The 25,647-nt window shown below is 35.9% G+C and overlaps 2 protein-coding genes and 1 long non-coding RNA gene across 3 annotated transcripts in view; all 3 read right to left on the bottom strand.

Moving 5' to 3' along the window:
- Window positions 1-1,400, bottom strand: part of LOC107643775 — a 7,719-nt gene extending 6,319 nt beyond the window's left edge. The window contains exon 1 of the mRNA XM_016347511.2: window positions 1,027-1,400. Coding sequence (XP_016202997.1) covers window positions 1,027-1,355 — 329 coding nt within the window. The 5' untranslated portion in view covers window positions 1,356-1,400. The remainder of the gene's footprint in view (window positions 1-1,026) is intronic.
- Window positions 3,523-11,148, bottom strand: LOC110262948. Its single transcript, XR_002347960.1, has 3 exons — window positions 11,113-11,148; window positions 10,403-10,404; window positions 3,523-3,596 (listed from the first exon to the last, which is right to left on the bottom strand). It is a non-coding gene; the product is annotated as an uncharacterized LOC110262948 (long non-coding RNA).
- LOC107643774 lies at window positions 22,061-24,166 on the bottom strand. Its single transcript, XM_016347509.2, has 2 exons — window positions 23,731-24,166; window positions 22,061-23,306 (listed from the first exon to the last, which is right to left on the bottom strand). The coding sequence occupies exons 1-2, from the start codon at window positions 24,051-24,053 to the stop codon at window positions 22,430-22,432; spliced, it is 1,200 nt and encodes a 399-aa protein (XP_016202995.1). The 5' UTR covers window positions 24,054-24,166; the 3' UTR covers window positions 22,061-22,429.

Raw genomic sequence — 25,647 nt, 5'->3', positions numbered from 1 at the left:
ATTTAAGGTAATTAATTTTTTATTTTTTTATTTTATTATCAACTTTATTTTAGAAGATATTGATTTATAAGAAAAAAAAATCCTCATGTTACTGTTTTTATCGTATTTTACAAACAATAAATTTTAAATTAATTTGTAAAGAGATATGTGAAAATCAAACTATTTTAGTAGCATTTTTTGATATGTTAAAAAAATGTTATATTTGGATAGAATTAAAAAATTGTGAAATACTTAATTAATATATCAGAAAATTAACGGGAATGAGTACCTGCATATGCTGCTGTATAAATTGCACCCAAATAACAAGATACACAGTCGTAGATCGGAGAAAGCTCCGATGTCATCAACCACCCTCGTCACACGCTTGTGTTCGAGAGCTTTTTGGTCATTTAGGTTATTTGGGTAGCCTTTTAAAATTTCTAATTGGCCTTTTTTTTAATCTGATTAACTTTCAAAGATGATGTCCTAATTAACCATCCAACTTTTTTATCTTGAATGATTACCTAAGTGACTGGAGTCAGCAAAGTCAAACAAACCTTTCAGTCTCTGTTCACTAAGCCACAAGTCAGCATTCTTTTGGTTTAGCCCACTTAGTCACCTTAGGCATGAAAAAAAATAAGTCACCATAGTCTGCACCTATATATATATATATCAAGATAAAGTCTATTCTTACTGTTGAAGCTCTTGCTACAAGCTACTTCCATCTACAACTATAAGTCATCACATCACAAAAACATACATACTAAATTTATAGTTAAAAAGATTTTTGAAGGGTTAAGACAAAATTAACCCTAGCTAGATTGTCTCCCTTCATATTAAATTTTAAGCACATACGATATATGTACAATAATTAATGAATAGGGTATGATAGTGAAAAAAATAAAACATTTTTCAACCAATCAAACGATTTATATTATTGTTAAAGCTTTTAGATAAAAAAGAATAACTTATATGGTTAGTCTGAAGGAGTAATTAATTAATTTCAACTAATTAAGTAAACTTCTGATGAAAACAAAACTAGCATACCCTTGATGCTTTCCTTTCCTCCGAATAACATAGTAGCGATTGGAAGACAATGATTGATTAAGAACTGGAATGAAAATAACCTTGTCAAGATCAATTGTGACATCTTCTCCATAGCTTTCAATATAAGTAACTGTCAAGTTCTTGTCCTGAGGAAAAGGTAGGTGGCTTATGCAATTGTTCTTCCACAAACCAAAACAACAATATGATTGTGCTGCTTCATCTTGAAGAACAAGGTAACCTGAATTTGGACCCTCAGGAGGATCAGGGAGTGACCCCGAAAGAGCATTATGGTCTTTCTTATAGTGTGAAAGATGCCTTGTAACATACATCTCTTTTTGGGATAGCTTTTGTGTTTAACTCTTCAACCCTTAGTTCCTTTATATATTAATTAGTATGTGTTTATTCATTTTTATTTTTCTGAAACGTGTATGTGTTTTATTATTCAATGGTATTTGACATTGGAATATTTAAATGTTGGTACGCATATTTTTATGTTGACAACATCAACTGCTATGACTTTTGGGTAAAATAATCAAGACTGACGTGTGTAATTTTTTATATATATAAAATATGTGAATTTATAATTTATATTAATGAATTGGATGTTTTATGCTTTATTCATGTTTATTTGAGTTGCCAATTCTTATAGATGATTGTCATAATTTTTGCTATTTCTTGTAATTTATAAAGTTTTATGTTTATGCACATAAAATATTTGATAAAATGTTTGGACTAATTATGGAATAGATTTTTGTATTCTTGGCTTCGGTTGAAAATTTAGGTGATCTTGAGTTATTATTATTCAAATTAATTGATAATTTTTTAGAGATATTAATTAATCTTATTTTTGTTAATATTAATCTTTTACTAATTCAATTAGTTAGTTAGTTAGGGCTGTGAATTAGAATTAATTAAACCTAATTGACTTTTTTCAATTTATAGAGATTGACGAATTGGGTTTGTTCTTTGTAATTATCATATTATGATTAATGATAAGGATTAATTAAGCCTAATTGACTTTTCTCAATTTATAAAGGTTAACAAATTGAGTTTGTTCTTTGTAATTATTATATTGTGATTAATGATAAAGATAGTGATCCTTAACTCTCAATATAATTAAAATTCTTTTACCATTTGAATTTATTTTTTTTATTAGTTAATTGTTTTAATTATTCCTAGTTTAATTTCTTGCTTGTTTTTTTAATTTCTTGCTATTTAAATGTCCGTTAAATGTGATCCAAATTTTCAATTCTTCCACAACCAATGATAATGCATTCGATTGTGATTCCTAAGAAAAACGATATGAAATTAAAATCATTTGAGTTGAATATAAGTTGAGGTTCAATTTTATGTAAACAAGTATGGTATAAAATTATGATTGGATAACAGATAATAGCATTTGTTTTTTCCAACTTCTAACATACATTATGGTTTAAACCCCCAACTAACTTGTTTGCTTTTAAAAGAAAAATACTAAAAAGAGAGAATAACACAGATAAGATCTTGTGTTCCATCCTACTTCTTGCAGTGATCAATCTTTTTTCCTTCTTCTCTCTCAATATTCATTTTCTAAGAAAATCAATATATGTGTGTCTGGTTTAAGCAGATGACTCTTCTTAATAACGCTAAACTATTGTCCCTGTGAAAATGTTTCAGATTATGAACTTGTAGTGAAAAATCAGAGGAAAAAAATGACCAATTATATTGAAAGTATCCATCATACATAATTGATTATGATGTTATATATATATATATAGTAGTAATCCACACATTTTATCTACAAGTGTGATTAGAATAGACTAATGTCCCTTTGGGATTTAAGACATCATTGACTTATTACTTGGTCTCATATATGTGTTAGGTACTTAGGTAGCTAGCATTGTATTGTTAATTAGCAGTTTTGTTCAGTTGAGCTATGTTATTCATGATGCTATGACCGAATAAAAGAATAATGTTTCCAATAAAAAACATGAGCTTGAGGACGAAAAAGATGACAAAGCAGCATAGATAATAGAAGGCACAAGTACATAACACTTTAAAATTGAAGGAAACTGATTCTGCCTCAAATTAAAAAAGTAAAGACGGAAGGAATAAAGAATATATAAACATTCGAGCTTTTAAAAATTAAATAATGAGTTATTTATGAAAAAAATTATTTTTTAAAAATAATTAAATTAAATTTTATGATACTTTGCCTCATTGCCACCCACCGCTAACCCATTTCCCCCATATACACACAACACAACACCTTCAAAAAAAAAAAAAAAAAGAAAGAAAAGAAAGAAAAGGGAAAAAAATAGAGAGGGAGATCTGAGAGAGTAGAAGAGATCGGAGAAGAAGGAAGGGAGGGGGCTTTGCCGCCACCGTTGCATACCACCACCGCTGTCATGACGCCGATCAACCACGCAAGGAGAGAGGGAGACGCCACTGCTACTGCCGCCATCGAGCAGAACCGTTTCCAGCAAAGGAGAGAGTGCGTCGCAAGTCAGAGACGCTGCGAGGAAGAAGAGGAGCCGTGGCGCTCCTCCGCTGTCCAGCCACCATCGAGCTAGGTTTGCCGTCGCGCCTTACTACGCGTTGAAGGTTGTGGTAGGCTTAGAGAAGGGGGGTTGAATCTATGCCTTCCTTTTAAGTTGCTGTTATTATCCTTTTAAAACAAACTTTCAATTCTGATTCTGTTTGTACTCAGCAGCGGAAATTTATGAGACAATTTATTTTTGTCTCATGAATATCAGAAAACAGAACACAGCAGAGAAGAGAAAAGCTAACACCAGCATGTATCCTGGTTCGGTTGCCTTGTGCTATGCAACCTACGTCCAGTCTCCTCCACAACTATGGAAGAATTTCACTATAGTTAACAGTATTACATACACCAATTTCACAGGATTGACCCAAACCTCTCACACTCAAGTTCTAACCTAACTTGACATTGGCTATGCTAATACCTAACTATTCACTCTTAGTGCTAACCCAACTAAGAAAGGGATACCTTACAGGTACAAGATACAAGACATAAACATACCTAAAGAAATCTGAAAATAACTTTAGGCTTTTCTCTCAAGTGTATCACTCAGCCTTTTTCCACTCATGGCTTTTACTTCAGCTTTCTCACTATGCATTTTCTCACAAGAAATTACAGAAAGATAAACTTAGAAAAGTACATTACAATCAGTAAAACATGAAGGAGATTGACTTCATCAGCAGCCTCTTTGCTATGTGCAAAACCAGATTCGCAAACCTCAGATGCAGTTCTTCAGTATTGGCCGAATGCTTCTTTGAAAGAAAGCATTATCCAAGTAGAGGAATTTCTTAACAGAACACTGTTCTCACACTCTGGTTTTCTCTCCTTGGTTTCTGAATGAACAGCAAACCTCTTTTATCTCTTTGCATGTTGCTGGGTTCTTCTTCCAAGGTCAACACCTTGAGCCTTGAGCTTCACCAACCCACAGAATCACTTTTTCTCATTAAACCTTAGAGTAGAAACTTGGCTTCTGACTTCTTCATCTTGATCGAAAGTCATAAAGTAGTAACCATAGAAATATTCTCATGGTCAACTTGATCTTAGCCATTGAGAAACTACTTGGTCCCCAAGTATCACTTGTGACCGTAGATGTAAAGCAGAATAGGGCAGAGAACAACTTTCCTTTGAATGCCATTTTCGAATAGAGCAGAGAGTTGGGATGAAGAGAAGAAGATCTGATGCATGCAAGATGAGATGGATTACCTTTAACCTAAGCTTGATTTGGTTTGTATTTTCTGTTTTAGCTTCTGTGTTTCAAGCTTAAACTTTCTCTCTCTTGCTTCTTTGGTTACTGACTTAGGGAAGAAGCTTTTTTCTCTCTTTCTCTTTCTTACTTTTCTGAAGCTTTGATTTGACTTGATCAGAAAGGAGAGTAACGTTGCTTCTGGTAAGGCAAGATGGAGGGAATTGAAATTCACTTTGGGCTTGGATTGGTTTGGTTCATGTAACCCGTTTGGCCCATCCGATTCCTTTGGCTTTGTTTCTTTTGGGCTTCGCTTGAATTACTAGCCCTCAGCTTTGTTGTTTTATTTTATTCCAATTGGGCTACTTGGATTGAATTATGGCCTGCAACACATAATAAATAATTAGTAATATGTAATTTATAATTAATCCATACTAATTATTTATTTACCAAAAATAATGTTTGTCATCACTAATTAATTTAGTTCATTTCTTAACTCAACAATCTCCCCTTTGATGACAAACATGATTTAAGCAATAATCAAAAGGAAACGAATTTGAGTGAGGTTTAGAAACTCCCTTTGATTGTCATTTGCTTTTATGTTGCTCCCCCTTTCCTTTTCAAGATTAGCTCCCCCTGGATTTATGCTTTCCTTTTTGTTCCTGTTTTATATTACACTTAAAGAAAGCACAATAAAGAGCTATACACATTTATCTTGGCTAAAGGGTATCAAATGAGCAACAGCACATAATCAGCCCAACATCAAGCTAATATCATCAGCAAAAAATATTTAGCATGTGAAATCAAGTATTAATGCAGCAATTAGACAAAAATCCCAAAAGAAATACTAGTAAACCATCATCCATCCTATTGCTATTAATACTAGTAAACCATCATCCATCCTATTGCTATTACTCCCCCTTTTGTCATCAAGGGCGGACAATGAGCATGATCAACAAAAACATCAACAAAAAATCCTGCATGAAAAAGGTTAGATAGCAGTCCAAAGGTTTAACCAAACTAACAAAAGTGCAGCATTCTATAGAGTTACTACAGTCATCCAAGATAAAAACAGTTCAATGGTAACAAGATAAACAGAATTCATGAGACAAAAAGAGAGCTGCAGCAGCAGTTTTCATGAGACAAATCCTAGGCATCAGAACCATTCCCCTCCGAAGCAGCTTCCTCTTCAACATCAGTGGCAATGTCTTCATCATTTTGAAGGTTATCAATGAAGGTCATGAGCACAGCCACCATGTCCCTTGATTTCTTCAGGAAGTTCTCATGCTTGCTAGCTAACTTTCTTTGTTCCTTGCTCATGGCAATCATGTGATTTGATTGGGAGACAAACTCTTGAGCGACATCCTTGACCACATTCAGCAAAGCTGATTTCTTCCCAGTGGAGATGGAAGTACCCTCGGTGGAAGGAGAAGGAGAGTCATCTGGAATGAACTCTTCATTATCATCATCTAGAACCACTCTCTCAGATCTAGTTGGTCCTTTTTGCTGTTTCACTGAACCACCCCCTTTTTAGGTATGAATGTCTGTTTTCATAATCCTCATTTGACAGGTCAACACCAAAATGCTCAAATATGCAAGTTAAAAATATGCCATAAGGTAGTGCTTTATCTTTCACACTTCTAACAGAATCAAACATGTATCTAGCCATCAAATAGGCAAAAGAGATTTTAGTTTTAGTGATTAGGGCATACAAAACAAGTGTGTCCGTGTAAGAAACCCTTTGATATGAACTACTTTGAGGAATTAAGATGTGGTTGACAATACAGTGAAACTGAGCACGTTCATATCCTAGGGCTTTGTGAGTGGGTGTGATGCCATCAATTAAGGAAACATGTTCACAAATGTGAGCCAGAGCATCATGGTAAGAGATACCAACACCTTCATCCTACTTCACAGATGTATAAGCACATGGCCCAACATCAGTGTACTTCAAGAAATCACTGATAGTTTCATTATTCAAGATGATGTCTCTGCCCTTAACATAAGAATGCACACTTCCTTCATTTTAAGTCATGTTTGCATAAAATTCTTTGACCGACTGAGGATATACAGTTTTTTTTATTTTGAAAAGATGATTCCAATCTAAAAATCCAAATTTTCAACAAAAGAAAAACCTTTCTTTTTCAAATCAGGTAAATCCGCAAGAAAAGAGGGACATAAAGTGCAATACTGAATAAATCCCTCATAAAAATCATGGTTCATGGCAGATTTGAAACGATGGGGGTTATAGTCTGAGTGAGATGTCATGAAGTGTGATTTGTGAGCAAAAGGATCGATGTCTGGTTCTCTAACAGATTTGAGAGGGCGATGAGGGTTACCTCTTTGTGAGCGCACAGGAACAGACCTTGACTTAGGTTTTGTAGTCTCAGGAACAGGTTCTTCAACAGCAGGACGCTTACCCTTGGATGAACTAGGTTTCGAGGAACTTGGTTTGGATGGCGTTGCCTTAGGTGGTGGCGTCGGTTTGGCAGGAGCAGGGTACCTTGGAGTGGTCTTGGTTCGCACCATGGGAACAGTGCGAGGAGGAAAGGTAGGAGGAGAAGGAGATGGGGTAAAGGTCCGGTCTTGGGAGCGAGTGGAAGGTTTTGTGGGAAGCTTGTACACCTTTTCACGAGGAGGCCTTTTAGCAATGGTTTTCTTCCTCATTTGGTTAGTTTCAGTCTTTTGAAGGAAGAGAAGCAGTAAAGTGAGTGGGAAGTAACCGAAGAGATTGAGGAGAAGTTATGGAGGGAAGAGAGGGAGTGTTGGTAACCGTATCCAAAAGTAGATTTCCAAAACCATGCAACTGCATCACCATTTGAAAAGATTTGAAAAGACACGACCTTATAAAAGAAAGATTTGATTTGATTTTAAAAAAAAAAGGAAATTTTTAATTTTAAATTTTTGAAAACCTTAAAAAAATTAAATCAACCTGAAACACTTTTTTTTGGGATAAAAATTAAAAACCTTTCAAAAGATATTTTAATCACACAGCCCATCAAAAAAAAGATAACCCTAACAAAAAATGTGACATTCATATATGGGCCCAGGGATAGTTGGATTTAATAGAAACACATTGGACCACTCTAGTTCTGATTTTTGAGGTTGGCCCAAATCATTTTGCACTTGAAATAAGCCCAGATCACGCTGATTAAAGGGGAAACGCTCTTCTTCTGCCCAGAATTGTCTCATACCTGTTTATGAGACAAAAAGCTCCAGCAAACACATCAGCATTTTTCAAATAAAGAATCATAACTCAAAATTCCTAGACAAGTCCTAAGCATGCAGAATCTATCCTCAGCTAATGGTTTTGTGAAAATATCTGCTAATTGCTCCTCCGATTTAACAAATTGAATGCTAATATCTCTCTTTTGGACATGCTCTCTTATTGAGTGAAATTTCACTTCAATATGTTTAGTCCTAGAGTGCAAAACTGGATTTTTAGAAATATTAATGGCACTCATATTATCACACATCAAAGGAATATTTTCAGCATTTAATTTGTAATCGGCAAGCTGTGTTTTTAACTATAAAAGCTGGGAACAACATGAAGAAGTAGCTATATACTCAGCCTTAGCAGTGGATAGAACCACAGTTGGCTATTTCTTACTCGACCAAACATTCAAGGACTTCCCAAGGATGCAACATAAGCCTGAAGTGCTTCTTCTATCAACTCTATCACCAGCAAAATCTGCATCACAATAACCAACTACAGAAAAATCATCAATCTTAGGATACCAAAGACTAAAATTGGATGTGCCATGAACATATCTAATGATCCTTTTAACTGCAAAAAGATGTGACTCTTTTGGTTTGGATTGGAACCTAGAGCACAATCTAACACTTTGCACAATATCGAGCCTAGAGGAAGTTAAGTACATAAGAGAACCAATCATTCCTCTATACCTAGTCTCATCAACATCTTTCTCAGTTTCTCCCTTATCTAATTTAGAATTAGGATGCATGGGAGTTCCCATGGGTTTGGCATTTTCCATACCAAATTTCTTAACTAATTCCTTGGCATACTTTTCTTGATGAATGAAAATACCTTTTTCAGTTTGTTTAATTTGCAGCCCAAGAAAAAAATTAAGTTCACCCATCATACTCATGTCAAATTCACTTGTCATGAGTTTTCCAAATTCAGAACAAAGGGATTCATTGGCTGATCCAAAAATAATGTCATCAACATATATTTGGACTAGAATAAAAGAATCATTAGAGTTCTTGATAAATAGAGTTGTGTCAGTGGTGCCTCTTTGAAAACCATTTTTCAAAAGAAAAGAGCTAAGTCTCTCATACCATTTTTACTTGTTTGGTGCCTTCATGTGTAACCTGGAGTTTTTCCCAGATTTTTTTGGCTGTCTTGCATCTAGACACCTTTCGGTACTCTTCAAAGCTGATAGCACAGTGAAGAAGGTTGATTGCTTTAGCATTCAGCTCTATCTTCTTCTTATCATCCTCATTCCATTCAGCTTTTTCTTTTGGAGTCACCACTCCATCAGCACTTGTTTTTGTTGGGATCTTTGGACCGCTCACGACAATCTTCCATATGTTGTAGTCGATGGATTGGATGAAAATCCTTATCCTTTCTTTCCAGTAGGAGTAGTTCTTCCCGTTGAAGAAAGGTGGCCGGTTGTTTGACTGGCCTTCAGTGAGGGTGTAGGCAACTGTGGTTGTGCCCAAGTTGTTCGCCATTGGATCTTTGCTCCAAGTGGTTAAGCTTGATTCTTGAGACCTTAGCTCCTGATACCAATTGAAGGTTGTGGTAGGCTTAAAGAAGGGGGGTTGAATCTATGCCTTCCTTTTAAGTTGCTGTTATTATCCTTTTAAAACAAACTTTCAATTCTGATTCTGTTTGTACTCAGCAGCGGAAATTTATGAGACAATTTATTTTTGTCTCATGAATATCAGAAAACAGAACACAGCAGAGAAGAGAAAAGCTAACACCAGCATGTATCCTGGTTCGGTTGCCTTGTGCTATGCAACCTACGTCCAGTCTCCTCCACAACTATGGAAGAATTTCACTATAGTTAACAGTATTACATACATCAATTTCACAGGATTGACCCAATCCTCTCACACTCAAGTTCTAACCTAACTTGACATTGGCTATGCTAATACCTAACTATTCACTCTTAGTGCTAACCTAACTAAGAAAGGGATACCTTACAGGTACAAGATACAAGACATAAACATACCTAAAGAAATCTGAAAATAACTCTAGGCTTTTCTCTCAAGTGTATCACTCAGCCTTTTTCCACTCATGGCTTTTACTTCAGCTTTCTCACTATGCCTTTCCTCACAAGAAATTACAGAAAGATAAACTTAGAAAAGTACATTACAATCAGTAAAACATGAAGGAGATTGACTTCATCAGCAGCCTCTTTGCTATGTGCAAAACCAGATTCGCAAACCTCAGATGCAGTTCTTCAGTATTGGCCGAATGCTTCTTTGAAAGAAAGCATTATCCAAGTAGAGGAACTTCTTAACAGAACACTGTTCTCACACTCTGGTTTTCTCTCCTTGGTTTCTGAATGAACAGCAAACCTCTTTTATCTCCTTGCATGTTGCTGGGTTCTTCTTCCAAGGTCAACACCTTGAGCCTTGAGCTTCACCAACCCACAGAATCACTTTTTCTCATTAAACCTTAGAGTAGAAACTTGGCTTCTGACTTCTTCATCTTGACCGAAAGCCATAAAGCAGTAACCATAGAAATCTTCTCATGGTCAACTTGATCTTAGCCATTGAGAAACTACTTGGTCCCCAAGTATCACTTGTGACCGTAGATGTAAAGCAGAATAGGGCAGAGAAAAACTTTTTCTTGAATGCCATTTTTGGATAGAGCAGAGAGTTGGGAAGAAGAGAAGAAGATCTGATGCATGCAAGATGAGATGGATTACCTTTAACCTAAGCTTGATTTGGTTTGGATTTTCTGTTTTAGCTTCTGTGTTTCAAGCTTAAACTTTCTCTCTCTTGCTTCTTTAGTTACTGGCTTAGGGAAGAAGCTTTTTTCTCTCTTTCTCTTTCTTACTTTTCTAAAGCTTTGATTTGACTTGATCAGAAAGGAGAGTAACGTTGCTTCTGGTAAGGCAAGATGGAGGGAATTGAAATTCACTTTGGGCTTGGATTGGTTTGGTTCATGTAACCCGTTTGGCCCATCCGATTCCTTTGGCTTTGTTTCTTTTGAGCTTCGCTTGAATTACTAGCCCTCAGCTTTGTTGTTTTATTTTATTCCAATTGAGCTGCTTGGATTGAATTTTGGCCTGCAAAACATAATAAATAATTAGTAATATGCAATTTATAATTAATCCATACTAATTATTTATTTACTAAAAATAATGTTTGTCATCACTAATTAATTTAGTTCATTTCTTAACTCAACACGCGTCACCATCGAGCTTCGAAGAGAGAGAGAGAGAAAGTGTGCGAAGATGAAAGAGAGATGGGTTTGAAGCTGAGCTAGTTTCTGTCACCACCTCCATTGCCTTCACCGCCGCTGTTGAAGCTTTACTGTGGCTACTGTTGCAATCCGAGCCGCCGCCAGGGGAAGCCGCTGCCGCTGTTACCACAGGTGGAGTCCGCCGTTGAGCTGTGCACCGTTGATGGAGCTGTACCTCGTCAAAGTTGCTTTTCACCACTGTCAGTTCAGTTTCACCTCAATCCTGCTCCATGATGAGCGGATATTTTATACGCTTTTTGGTATCATTTTCTTTGTGTTTTCAATCTATTTTATTCTGTTTTAGTAGGTTTTAATCCAAAATTCACTTTTTGTATACTACTTTGAGATTTTATGTTTTTCTTATGATTTTAGGTGAATTTTGGGTGAATTTGGCAAGTTCTGGCAAAAGTCTAATTCAGAGGCAAGGAAAGCATAGCAGATGTTGTTAGAATCTGACCTCCGTGTATTCAAACGAGCATTTCTGGAGCTACATAGGTACAAATGATGCATTCTTAACAACGTTGGAAAGCTAACTTCCAGAACTTTCCAGAAATATATAATGGTCCATACTTTTCTTTAGATTGGACTGCCCAAATTGGGCGTTGAACTCCAAAACTATCCTATTTCTGGCGTTCAATGCCCAAAGGGACCAACCTCCCAAGTTGAATGCCCAAACTGGCGTTCAATTCCACAAAGAGAGCAGGAAGTAGCATATTTATCCTCTATTAGGCGTTAGACACCCACTTCCTCAAGTTAGAAGTCAAGTTCAGCCCAAACATTCACCAAGTGGGCCCAGAAGTGGATTTTCACATCATTTTACTTAGTTTACTTCATTTGTGTAATTCTTAATTTATTAGTGTAGTATAAATAGAAGGAAGATCACTCTTTTAAAAGGGGGAGAAAAGAATCTCTTTGACTTTTGGAACGTGTGAACCTTTTGTACAGTATGAGCAACTAAACCTCCTAAGTTAAGGTTAGGAGCTCTGCTGATTCCTATGAATTAATATAAGTACTTTTCTATTTCAATCAATGTGTGATTCTATTCTATGATGCATTATCGTTCTTCATCCCTATGAATCTCGATTCTACATGAGTTCTTACGAGTCTTGACCCGGATAGTATTGAGCTGCAGCTTGAGAATGCATCACGGGTTCCAACAGAATTATCTGGATTAATTGGGTATGTGACATATAACCCCGTTAGTCAGGGGCAATTGAGGTTCCTGTGGCTCTAAGGGCTAGAACCATAAGAGCAGTAGTTTCTGATCTAGAAGATCCGACCTTGTCTGTGACATTTTGAGTAGGATCAACAAAGAGATTGACTTGTGCATGCTTCGCCCTCTCCCAAATTGATCTAGTCCATTCGGATGTTTGGTCTGGACCTGAGGAGATTAATGATCATGATCCATGGCTTAATTACTTACAGCCTTGCCATTGAAGGAATCATTCATCGTTGAAGTAGAAAGTATGACGTGTTATTTTAGAAGAAGAAGCACCTCTGAAGCCTTAACTTCTGCTAATTACTGTTTCTATGTTCGATTGTCATTACTTGTTTATGCGCCTACAACAAACAACAACTATCCATTTATTCGCCTGACTAAGATCTGTAGGATAACCACAGATTGTTCAATCCGTCAATCCTCGTGGGATTCGACCCTCACTCACCTGAGGTATTACTTGGACGACCTGAGGATTGTTTGTGATTGACAAACTAACGGTTAGCTTGTTCCTTAGATTAGGTACTTTTTACTAGCTTTCTTTTAATTTCCTTTCTTGTTAAATTTTCGAAAATTTCAAAAATTTTTTTTAAATATTTTCATCTTTAATCATCTTGTTCTTTTGTTTAAGTCTTGTGTCAAATTTTTAAGTTTGGTATCTTTTTGGTGTTTGTTCTTTTCTTGAGTGTGTTGAGAAATATTCTTATTCTTCTTTCTTGGTAGTCAAATTGTTCTTGCTATTTTTCTTATTTGATTTTTAAATTTTTAAGTTTGGTGTCTTTTGGTGTTTTTCCTTCAAACTTTTTGAAAATTTGAGTCTTTACCTTTAAATTTTTAAGCTTAGTGTCCTTTTGTGTTTGTCCTTTTTATTTTAAAAAATTTAGTATCTTTAATTTAAAAAATTTTTAAAATTGGTGTCTTTTAGTGTTTTTCCTTTTTAGTCTTTCGAAATCTCTTTCACTTAATTTCAAAATTTTAAGTTTGGTGTCTTGATTGGTAGTCTTGTTCTTCTTGCTTATCTCTTCTTGCAATTTTTATCTTATCTTTTCTTTCTTTGATTTTCAAAATTTTACTATCTCATCTTTCTTTTTTTTTTAAATTCAATTTTCAAAATTTTAGTATCTTGTTAGTTTCTCTTTCTTTTGAATTTTAATCTTTAAAATCTTTAAAACTTTAGAATCTTATCTTATATTTTCTCTTTCTTTTGACTTTCTCTAAAAAAAGAAAAAAATTTCAATTTTCAAAACTTTTCCTTGATTTTCTCTCTCCAATTTCAAAATTTTTTAAAATCAAATCTTTTCTCTTTAAATTTTTAAAATCTTATCTTATCTTGTTTGACTTTTTCTTTTCAAACTTAATCTTTCAAATCTTTTATGAACTTTTTCTTTTTCAATCTTCGAAAAAAACTTTTTAAAATCAAATTTTTTATTTCATTTTCAAATCTTTTTAGTTAGTTACTTGCTTTATCTTATTTTAATTATTTAGTATCTTTTTTATTCTTCCCTCTCTCCTAATTTTCGAAAATCTCCTACCTCCTTCTCTCTCTTCTTTTTCGAAAATCTTCTTCCTCTTTCTCTATCTTTAATTTCAAAAATATTCTTTTCTTCCCTCTCTATTTTCAAAAACTTCTTCTTTTTAAATAAAAGACATTTTCTTTTCTTTTCTTCTTTACCCATCTCTCTAACAAAGGACCTCTATACTCTGACATAGAGAATTCTTTCTTCTTCTTTTCTTAGTTTCTTTCTTCTTGTTTATGAACAGGAGTAGGGATAAAGAACCTTTCTTTGATCCAGATCCAAAACCTGAAAGGACTCTGAGAAGGCGTCTGCAACAAGCTCAGACTAGCAGATCCGTAAGGAATCTAACAGAAGCTCTAGAACAAGAGGCAGAAGAAACAAAAATGGCAGCTAATCCAAACAATGGAGATGACGCAAGAAAGGTCCTAGGATCTTACACTGCACCCAACTCTAACTTCTATAAGCGCAGCATCTCCATTCCTGCCATTGGGACAAACAACTTTGAGTTGAAGCCTCAACTGGTCACTCTGGTTCAACACAACTGCCAGTTTCATGGACTTCCATAGGAATATCCAAACAAGTTCCTATCTAACTTTCTGCAGATATGTGACACTGTCAAGACTAATGGTGTAAATCCAGAAGTCTACAAGGTCATGCTCTTTTCCTTTGCAGTAAGAGACAGAGCAAAGCTATGGCTGGATTCTCAGCCTAAAGAAAGCCTGGACAGTTGGGAGAAGGTGGTCAATGGATTCTTGACCAAGTTCTTCCCACCTCAAAAGCTGAGCAAGCTTAGGGTGGAAGTACAAATCTTCAGACAAAAAGAGGGTGAATCCCTCTATGAAGCTTGGGAAAGATACAAACAACTGATCAGGAGGTGTCCTCCTGACATGATCTCAGAATGGACCATGTTAGACATATTCTATGATAGTCTATCTGAGATGTCCAAGGTGGCATTGGACCACTCTGCAGATGGATCCTTCCACTTGAAGAAAATGCCTGAAGAGGCACAAGAGCTTATTGACATGGTTGCTAATAACCAGTACATGTACACTTCTAAAAGAAACCATGTGAACAATAGGGCTGCTCATAAGAGAGGCGTCCTAGAGGTAAGCACCTTAGACGCCATCTTAGCTAAAAAAAGCTCATATCCCAGCAGATCAATATGATAACTCAGCACTTGAGTGGGACGCAGAGTTCAGAGACCTACTGTCAAGAGACGGCCTATGAGGTGGATACATCTGATAACACCTGGACCACCATGGAGGAGGTGAACTACGTGGGAAAGTCTTCCAGTTTCGTCGTAAGACGAGGTTGTTTTGTCGTAAGATGAGGTCTTCCAGTTTAGAGTCTCACTTCACCATGCCGTGGTTGTACCTTAGGCTAATCCTTTATTTTAGGGCTAGCTCCCGCAGGTGTTCTATGCTCCTAACTTCATCCGCGAGATCCCGCTCTCTGTCCTTGCCGAGTCCTCCTATGGTTCTCCGTGGGATGGGATCCCCGACCTCCACCGGAATGATGGCCTCTAGGCCTTATGTCAACCGAAAGGGGGTTTCTCCGGTTGAGGTTTGAGGAGATGTTTGGTATGACCAGAGGACGGATCCTAGTTCGTCGGCCCATAGGCCTTTGGCCTAGTCTAGTAATTTCTTGAAGCCCTTTAGATGATCTTGTTGGCCGCTTCTACTTGACCATTGGTTTGTGGGTATTCTACCGAGCTAAACCACTGTGAGATGCCGAGTCCTAGGAATTCCTTGAATCTTGTGTCCGCAAACTGGGGTTGTTATCCGATATTACGATCTCGGGGATTCTGAACCAAGTTATAACTTGCCTCTAGAAGAACTTTCGGCATTAGGTGGCCATGATGGTGGCCAGCGTCTCTGTCTCAATCCACTTTGTGTAGTAGTCGATGGTGACTATAAGGAATCAAAGTTGTCCGGATGCCGTGGGAAAAGATCCTGCAAGGTTAATTCCTCATGTTCCAAAAGGGTGATATGTCGTTATTACGCTAAACTGGTGGGAGACTGCTTGGTGAAAGTCGGCATGGACTTGGGATTTCCTACAGCTTTTGGCCAATTAGAGGGAATCTCTGATGATGGTGGGCCAGAAGTACTTTGCATGGATGACCTTTGGGCTAGGGTTCGGCCTCCGACATGGTGGCTGCAGTATGCCTCGTGAATCTCACGAAGTATGTAACCCGTATCATCGGGTTCTATACACTTGAGGAGGGGTTGGGACAATTTCCGTTTATACAGTTGCCCTGTGATTATGGCATACTTCATGGCTTCATGCTTTATGCGCTTTGCCTCCTTCGGATCCTTGGGTAGACTGCCATCGATGAGGTATCGTAGCATTGGGAAACAACAGAAATTTGATATGGTGAGATTTGTCGTGGTTGTGGTTGCGACAGATGGTGTCTTGATGACCTCCTGGATTGGTGATCGGTTTACTCAGACTGTTTTGGTACTTGCCAGCTTAGAGAGTAGGTCGGCTCTCGCCTCTATAACTCTTTCCTCAAAAATTTTTTTTCCAGGTTTTCCCCCTTTCTTTCACTGATTATGGGTCTTTAAATTTATAGAATAGAAAACGATTGACATCGTATTTACCAATTTATACTACATTTATTTATCTCGTTTACAGTGTAAATGAGATATATGAAAAATTATCTCGTTTACAGTATAAACAAGATATATATTTATAAATAATTAAATATAATTTTTGAAAATAATAAAAATATTAATAATTTAAATTAGACCAAATTATTAAAAATGGAACGTTTCAAAAAAAAGAAAGATGAATGATTTTAAACAATCGGAAAGATAAACACAGTCTATTTTAAATAATAGGGAATACTGTCCATTTAAAATAAGCACGTTAACACGTTTACGGTGCTTTCAAATTAAACGTGTTAACGTGCTTATTTTAAATCGACAGTCCATCTTCCCTATTATTTAAAATAGACTGTTTATCCTCCTTATTATTTAAAATTGTTCATCTTCCCTATTATTTGAAACGTTCTATTTTAAATAGTTTGGTCCAATTTAAATTATTAATATTTTTGTTATTTTCAAAAATTAAATTTAATTATTTATAAATATATATATCCCATTTACACTATAAACGATATAATTGAAAATTGAAAAAATAGACATATCTCGTTTACACTTTAAATGAGATACTGCAAAATTATCTCATTTAGAGTGTAAATAAGATAAATAAATGTGGTATAAATTGATAAATATGCTACAAATTATTTATTTTAGTAATTAAAATAATTAAATTATCTATTAAAAAAAAAAACCTACCACCTTCATTGTTACAATCTGAAAGAGCCTAGCAGCGGAAACGACACAAATATCCAACACAAGAACAATATGGAAGCACTCACAACACAATATGGCAGCAACTATAACAAGCAAATATAGCAAGTAAAGCAATAATAAGAACACACCGAGATTTTAACGTGGAAAACCCCCTCAATGTGAGAGGTAAAAACCACGAGTCGTCCAGACCAATGAAATAGCTCCACTATAATCAAATAAGGTACAAGAGAGTCTCAAACAAAGCACAAAAATGTGCATATAACCAGCCAAAACATCAAAGCACTAAAGCTCACAAATGAAAAGCAAGAAGATGAAATATACCCAAAAAATAGAGCTGCTGTCGAAGCCAATTTCTTCCTCTGAAGACCTCGAATTAAAATCTTCACCGTCCAGAATGAAGAACAAGATGTAAAGAATCTACAGTTCAAATTTCACGTCGATCCAACGGTGAAAAATTGAGAAACTGCCGTTCCAAATTTGCTGCTCTGTGTAAAAACGGGAAACCTAATTTCTCTCTTGCGAAGCCAATTTCTCTCACTGCAAATCTCCAATCAACATCTCCACCGACCAGAATGAAGAACAAGATGATAGGAACACGAAGTTTAAATTTCAAGTCGATCCAACGGTGAACAACTAAGAAACTGCCATTTGAAATTTACTGCTTTGGGCAAAAACGGGAATTCTGTTTTTCCCTTTCTCTCTCACTTGGTGGCTACTCTCTCTCACTCTCAATGACCCCCAAAAATCTGAACTAGGGTTATGGCACAATGGGTGCAAGAGACACCCTCAAAATGTTGGGCTTGAGCCTCACAAAGGAGAGAAAAACCCAACAAATCTCCCCCTTCTCGACTAGGTGGGGGCTCTCGCCATTCCGGAGATCAAACAACATGTTTCAAACTTTTCTCTTGACAATGCTTTTGTCATCATATCAGCACCATTGTCATCAGTGTGATAGATTCAAACTTCTTGTACCACTGTCTTGGATCTTGCTTCAACCCATAAAGACTCTTCTTAAGTTTGCACATAAAATCTTCCTTTCCTTTAACAACAAAGCCCTCCGGTTGCTCCATGTAGATCTCCTTGTCTAAATCACCATGAAGAAAAGCTGTCTTCACATCCATTTGCTCAATCTCCAAATCAAGAGACGCTGCTAATCCAAGTACAACACGAATGGATGACATCCTCACAACAGGAGAAAAAATCTCCTCATAATCAACACCTTTTCTCTGGCTAAAGCCTCTAACAACCAATCTAGCCTTATACCGAGGCTTAGAATTGTGTTCTTCATTCTTGATTCTGAATACCCATTTGTTCTTCAAAACTCGCATACCCTTCGGTAGCTTCACCAACTCATAGGTATCATTCTCAAGCAAGGACTTCATTTCTTCTTGCATAGCTTCAAGCCATTGAGCTTTACTTTCATCTTCAACAGCCTCTCCAAAGCATTCAGGTTCTCCCCCATCAGTCAACAAAACAAACTCATGTGGAGAATACCTTGACGAAGGCTTTCTCTCTCTTGTAGACCTTCTAAGTGCATTTGCAGGAATTTCTAAAGCTAGTTCTTCATCTTGATCATCATCACCAACTTCATCAAGTATTAGATCAACTGTTCCATCTTCACCTGCACTTGTATCATGCTCATTATTTTGAGCTTCAACTCTACCATCTTCTACCATAGGCATAGAGGGAGTAATATCCAAGTCAGAAAAATCATCACTAGGCTGAACCATTGGCTTTTCCGCATTATCAACATCCTTCAATGTTTGGTCTTCAACAAAGACAACATCTCTACTCCGAATCACCTTCTTGTTAACAGGATCATAAAACCTGTAACCAAACTCATCCATGCCATAGCCAATAAAAATACACTGCCTAGTCTTTACATCAAGCTTAGATCTCTCATCTTTAGGAATATGAACAAAAGCTTTACATCCAAAGACTCTTAAATGATCATAAGAAACATCTTTACCTGACCATACCTTCTCTGGCACTTCAAATTGCAAGGGAACACATGGTGTTCGGTTCAAGACATGAACAACAGTGCTCAAAGCTTCACCCCAAAAGGATACTAGGGTTATGGCACAATGGGTGCAATCAAAGTGTAAACCCATAATTTCCTAGAATGATCATCAATAAAGGTTACAAAATAGATAGACCCTCCAAGTGTTCTTGTCTTCATCGGCCCACATACATCAGAAGGCACCAAGTCAAGTATCTCTGACTTCCTTGAAGGTGGGTGGCTCTTGAAAGAAACCCTGTTTTGTTTCCCAGCAAAGCAATGGTTGCACTTTTGCAAAGCAACCTTACAACCAGATAAAAGATTCCTCTTGGATAACATATTCATGCCCTTCTCACTCATATGACATAATCTCTTATGCCATAAATCAGTTTCATCAACAAACTCAGCAGCATTAACAACATCTTTCACAATCTTTGCTTGAGTTAAATAAAGAGTAGAGTGTCGAGTACCTCTAGCAACAACCATGGAACCCTTGGTGAGCTTCCAACTATCACGAGAGAATGAGCTATCCAAGTCTTCATCACATAACTTACCAACAGAAAGTAAGTTCAACCGAATATCTGGAACATGCTTCACACGCTTCAAAGTCAACTTGGTACCGTTGGAGGGTTCCAAGCAAACCTGTCCAACACCGGCACATTTTGCAACACCTTGATGAGCCATTTTTACATCACCAAAATCACCAGGAGTATAGGACGTAAGCAAATCCCTCCTAGATGTAACATGAATAGAAGCACCGCTATCAATCACCCAACTAGTGCTATTATCAACAATGTTAACAGATTCAAACTCCTCAACAACAAGAAAATCATCATGAGTTACATTAACCTTGTCTTCCTTGCTACCATCATCTTTATTTGTGCTCTTGTCTTTACTTGCCTTGGCTTTCTCCTTCTTTAGCTGCCAACAAAATTTCTTCACATGTCCCTTTTGACCACAATGATGACACTCAATATTCTTATACTTTTCTCGAGACTTGCTTCTGCTTTGATCTCTACCTTTAGGACCTCGACTTTTGCTTCTCCCCCTAGACTCAGAAACAAGAACATCTGAATGTGTAGTCGATGTACCTTGTGATTTTCTTCTCATCTCTTCATTCAAAACACTGCTCTTGGCAAGATCCATAGAGATTACACCATCAGGAGCAGAATTGGACAATGACACTCTGAGAATTTCCCACGAGTCTGGTAAGGAGCCAAGAAGTAACAATCCTTGAACCTCTTCATCAAACTTGATACCCATGGAAGATAACTGATTTATAATTCCTTGAAAATTATTCAAGTGATCTGTCATTGATGTCCCATCTGTATACTTCAAAGCCAACAACTGCTTGATCAAAAACATCTTGTTATTCCCAGTTTTTCGAGCATACAACTGTTCAAGCTTAATCCAAAGAGTCCGAGCATGTGTCTCTCCAATAATATGGTTCAACACATTATCGTCAACCCACTGCCTAATATATCCACAGACTTGTCTATGCAACAAAGTCCAATCATCATCAGATTTATCATTAGGCTTCTCTGTACCAAAAACTGGTTGATGAAAATTCTTGACATAAAGCAAATCTTCCATTTTTGACTTCCACAAATCATAATTAGGACCATTAAGAGTGATCATCCTACTAGTATTAGTATTAGCTTCCATTGTTCACAAACTCACAAGCCCAGAAAAATACCAACAAGCTCTGATGCCAGTATGAAAGAGCCTAGCAGCGGAAACGACACAAATATCCAACACAAGAATAATATGGAAGCACTCACAACACAATATGGCAGCAACTATAACAAGCAAATATAGCAAATAAAGCAATAATAAGAACACACCGAGATTTTAACGTGGAAAACCCCCTCAATGTGAGAGGTAAAAACCACGAGTCGTCCAGACCAATGAAATAGCTCCACTATAATCAAATGAGGTACAAGAGAGTCTCAAACAAAGCACAAAAATGTGCATATAACCAGCCAAAACATCAAAGCACCAAATCTCACAAATGAAAAGTAAGAAGATGAAATATACCCAAAAAATAGAGCTGCTGTCGAAGCCAATTTCTTCCTCTGCAGACCTCCAATTAAAATCTCCACCGTCCAGAATGAAGAACAAGATGTAAAGAATCTACAGTTCAAATTTCACGTCGATCCAACGGTGAAAAATTGAGAAACTGCCGTTCCAAAATTGCTGCTCTATGTAAAAACGGGAAACCTAATTTCTCTCTTGCGAAGCCAATTTCTCTCACTGCAAATCTCCAATCAACATCTCCACCGACCAGAATGAAGAACAAGATGATAGGAACACGCAGTTTAAATTTCAAGTCGATTCAACGGTGAACAACTGAGAAACTGTCATTTAAAATTTACTGCTTTGGCAAAAAACGAGAATTCTATTTTTCCCTTTCTCTCTCACTTGGTGGCTACTCTCTCTCACTCTCAATGACCCCCAAAAATCTGAATTAGGGTTGTGGCACAATGGGTGCAAGAGACACCCTCAAAATGTTGGGCTTGGGCCTCACAAAGGAGAGAAAAACCCAACACAATCCTCATCATCATACTTTAATTTACTAACTTGTTTTTTTTATTTTATTTTTTTTAATTAAGTTTATTATATATATATATTAAAAAGAATTAATAAAATATTCCCTCTTTTATTTCTACATCCACTTCTCTTTTCCATCTATTTATTTTACAACAGTACTTACTTAAGAATTTCAAATATAGTAACACCATCAAATCCTATGCCGCCTTAGATAATTTTTCTAATTGGATTATCTTATCCAAGAATATATTATGCAATATCAAATTGATCACAATCGAAGAGAGAATGAATGAAATGAACAAACTTACTTTTTTTTCTTAATCAGCATATCAAACAAAAATGAATATATGAATTTTACAAAAAGCTCTACCCAATTTCTTCTTTGGGCCTAAGGCATATAATGTACACTTGAAAAGGCAGAACAAGATATGTCCCAAAAGGAAAAAAGAAAAGGCAGAACAAGATAGAATCTAATATAAAAAAAAAAAAAAAAAAAAAATATGTTTACCGAAAAAACAAAATAAAACAAAAACATCCGAACAAGATAGGTTTAGTTTAATGTTTTTTTGGTCATGGTTTAGTTTAATTAAAAAGGGGATTCGTTGCTTCTTCCAGCGGTGAATTCCACCCAAGCCCAACGGAAAAAATTAAAAAGAAAAAATCATTCCCATTTGCTTCTAAGTTGATTCTGGTGTGTGAATGAATAGGTGAGAACTATGCCTCCGTCCAATCTTCTAAGTACAAAAGTCTCAACCAAAACATAAAATCCAAATTTCTTCCATCCATTTTGAGTCCCTTTGTATTCCTCCAATTTCTGAACTCTAACTTGCTTTTCTTTCCCTCCAATCCACCCAACTCTTTCTTGCTCCCACTTCATTCTCTCAACTATTGCCATGCTCAATCCCACACTATTCTTTTCTCCAATGTTATTGTAACTCTTAAACCACAAAAACCCTTCACCTATGTCCCTCTCTTTATCAACCATAGCTTCCCATTCACCAATTCCAACCACTTCCCTTTGAACATTCACATTCACATTCACATTCACATTAGTGTCATTTTCATTCTCACAAGAAAATATTTTTTCCCATTTTTGCTCTAGTGTCATCTCATAAAACATTGATTTTCTCACTTCTTCTTTCAATGTTTTATGAGTCCCTTCCTTCACAAACATGAAGGGACAATACCATTTTCCCACAACAACACTTTTGGAGCTTTTACTTCCTATGGAGAATTCGAATTCCGGCTTGCTTGAGCGGAGGGCTTCATTCACACCTGTTGCTTCTCCTATGCTTGAATCACTCGAATTGGAGGCACTCAGCTTCCACCTTCTGCTCAAGAATCTTGGAGGATATCCATCTGGATTAACAGATTTAGCTGAGAAGCCACTCCTGAAAGTAACTTTGCTTCGTTGGGGATGAATCTCGAATTGTTGGTATGTGTTATTGCTGTCAAAATGATGCAGAGGTATATCAGAGACAGAATTGTAGAAACAGAATGTGTCCAAATCTTCTTGCTTTGAATTAATGTATGCCTCCCTGCAAAACCAAATGCAAATTACATCAATATAACCCTTAATCATGTCAAAAGAATGATTCATTCATGGGAGATATATAGTATAACAAATCAAATTTTGATTGAATGTTACCAGCTGCTTCATCATACGGTGAAAAGTGAAAACTATGGTTTCTTGGGATATTTGAATTGCCCACATAACGTATGGAAAATTTTTGGACGTCATTAGAACATATTTAATGTGTTCTACGAATAATTGTGATCATTTTTACTAAAATGCTAAAAATTAATTAAGAATAAGAAGATATGGATATTTTTAAAGTTAAGTATTAAATGTGTAACTAATATAATATAATATAATATAATATCTCTCTAATTGATGTTTGAATTGTGCTAGTGCATAATAATGGTATTTATTTATGACAGTAACTAAAAGTTAAGGCTTACCCTCTATGCTTGCCATTATGATGAATGACATAGTACTTGTTAGAAGACAAAGGTTGATTAAGAACTGGGATGAAAACAACATGGTGGTAATGAGTGGCTCTGTTGAGGGAAATTCCTGACCTATAGAACAGCTCAAGGCTCATATTCTGAGGAAAAGGCAAATCCTTCACCTCATGGTACTTCCCCAAACCAAAACAAGATGTTGTTTCCAAATCCTTTTCATCTTGAATCACAAGAATACCAGAATTTGGGCCTTCAGGTGGAGGCAATGAGAGAGCATCTTGAGATTTCTTGTATAGAGAAAGAGGCCTAGTCACATACATATTCCTACGATTTAATTTGCTTCTTACTTTGTTCTAGCTATGTTTGTGTATCTTGGGATAAGTTGTTTAATGTGGATCTTGGGGGTGATTTGGCGAATTAGCAATTCAGCATGCACTTATATATATGGTCTCTGGAAAGCTTTGTGTTATGATATGAAGATGTTAGATGTGGTCAATTATGACCAAGTTAACCCACGTGAGTAAATGTGGAAGGTTGACCAAGGTAAGTGAAGGGAAATAGCATTTTCTCAGAAAGCCAGTATGGGAGGAACGGAAATGTCAATTGTCAATTGTATGGGTTCCAATGCTGACTTTGGGTTGTGGATTTTTTGAAGGCCTCAGTCAAGTTTGGTTACTCCAGCTGGCTTTGTCTTTGTCCATTTGGACAGATTCACTAAAGGGTATATAAGACTATAAGTTAATATTAAGGGAGCTATTCGTCTGAAATATTTTTTTTTTAAAGATAATTTTAGTAATTAAAATTTAAAATATATAATCAATTAAATTATATTATTTTTGTTAATTCTATCTAAAAATATTTTATTATGTATTGTCATAATTATAGAACACTCGATTATTGAATTGCTTATTAATTTAAAAAATAAGAAATATAAAGATATGTTGGTTTAAAAATTACATAAACATAAAAAAAAAAAGTTATTATAGTGTGATATACTTGATAATACTTTTTCATGCTGAAGTGATTTGACGCGGCACACACAGAGAACTGAGAGAAGTAGAGAACAAATAACGTTAGGCATCTTTTGGTGGTTAGTCAATTTTTTCAACACTTGGACTTATCATGACGGGCTTGTCTTTCAAAAAATCTTACGTAGCCTTCTCAATAGTCAATATAGAATCATGTCTTAGAGCACGCACTCCGATAAGTGATAACTCATTGTTTGAGATGAAAAAGGTTAAACGCCAATAAGTTGGGCCTTAGTTTCTTGTATTTTGAACGAAGAGTGCCGTGAAATAATTTTTTGTTTGGTTCAAGCCCGTAGTTTATTACTTGAAATTTGCTTCTATGATATCCTAATTGAAATTTTGCTTCATATTCACTTGCTTATGAAAAATTGGCCTTGCACAGTTGCACTATTAAGTCGTCCTCTTCTTCTACCCTTAAGGAAATATGAGGATAATAGCTAAAAAGAGTGAACTATCTTCGATTCCAATACTATTTATACAGTCAGAATTTTAACAAGTTGATGAAGATTTGAAAAAATCAAAATATTGAAAAATGGTTTTGGTGAGAAAATCAACTATTTTTGAAGGATTAACTAAGAATATATATTTTATTTATATGACTCGTATTCATTCTTTATACAATTTTTATAGTTTATGTTAATGACCTAGAAAAATAACAAATTAAATTTTGAAAATTTTTAAATGCCCAACGTAACTCTAGGTCTTAGAAATTGTCTCACTCTCAATGGCTCATCTCTCTCATGTGCTCACCAACAATGGCGGATAAATCTTTATGCTGTGAAAAATAAATAAATTAAAATGTTGCATTACAAGTTACAACTTATAGCACATTCAATAGTTACAGTGAGATTCAATTTTAAATGGCAGAACTTGTGGTTATTCAGAC

This window comes from Arachis ipaensis, chromosome B05, assembly GCF_000816755.2.
Source record: "Arachis ipaensis cultivar K30076 chromosome B05, Araip1.1, whole genome shotgun sequence".
NCBI classification, from domain to species: Eukaryota; Viridiplantae; Streptophyta; class Magnoliopsida; order Fabales; family Fabaceae; genus Arachis; species Arachis ipaensis.
This window is presented reverse-complemented; position numbering and strand designations above follow the sequence as displayed.

What these genes read in the sequence shown, in the direction of transcription:
- LOC107643774 (XM_016347509.2), bottom strand. Translation starts at nt 24,053, where the DNA reads ATGTATGTGACTAGGCCTCTTTCTCTATACAAGAAATCTCAAGATGCT. An exon ending in CATAATGGCAAGCATAGAGG is followed by an intron (nt 23,307 to 23,730) that starts GTAAGCCTTAAC and finishes TTGGTTTTGCAG; the next exon opens with GGAGGCATACATTAATTCAA.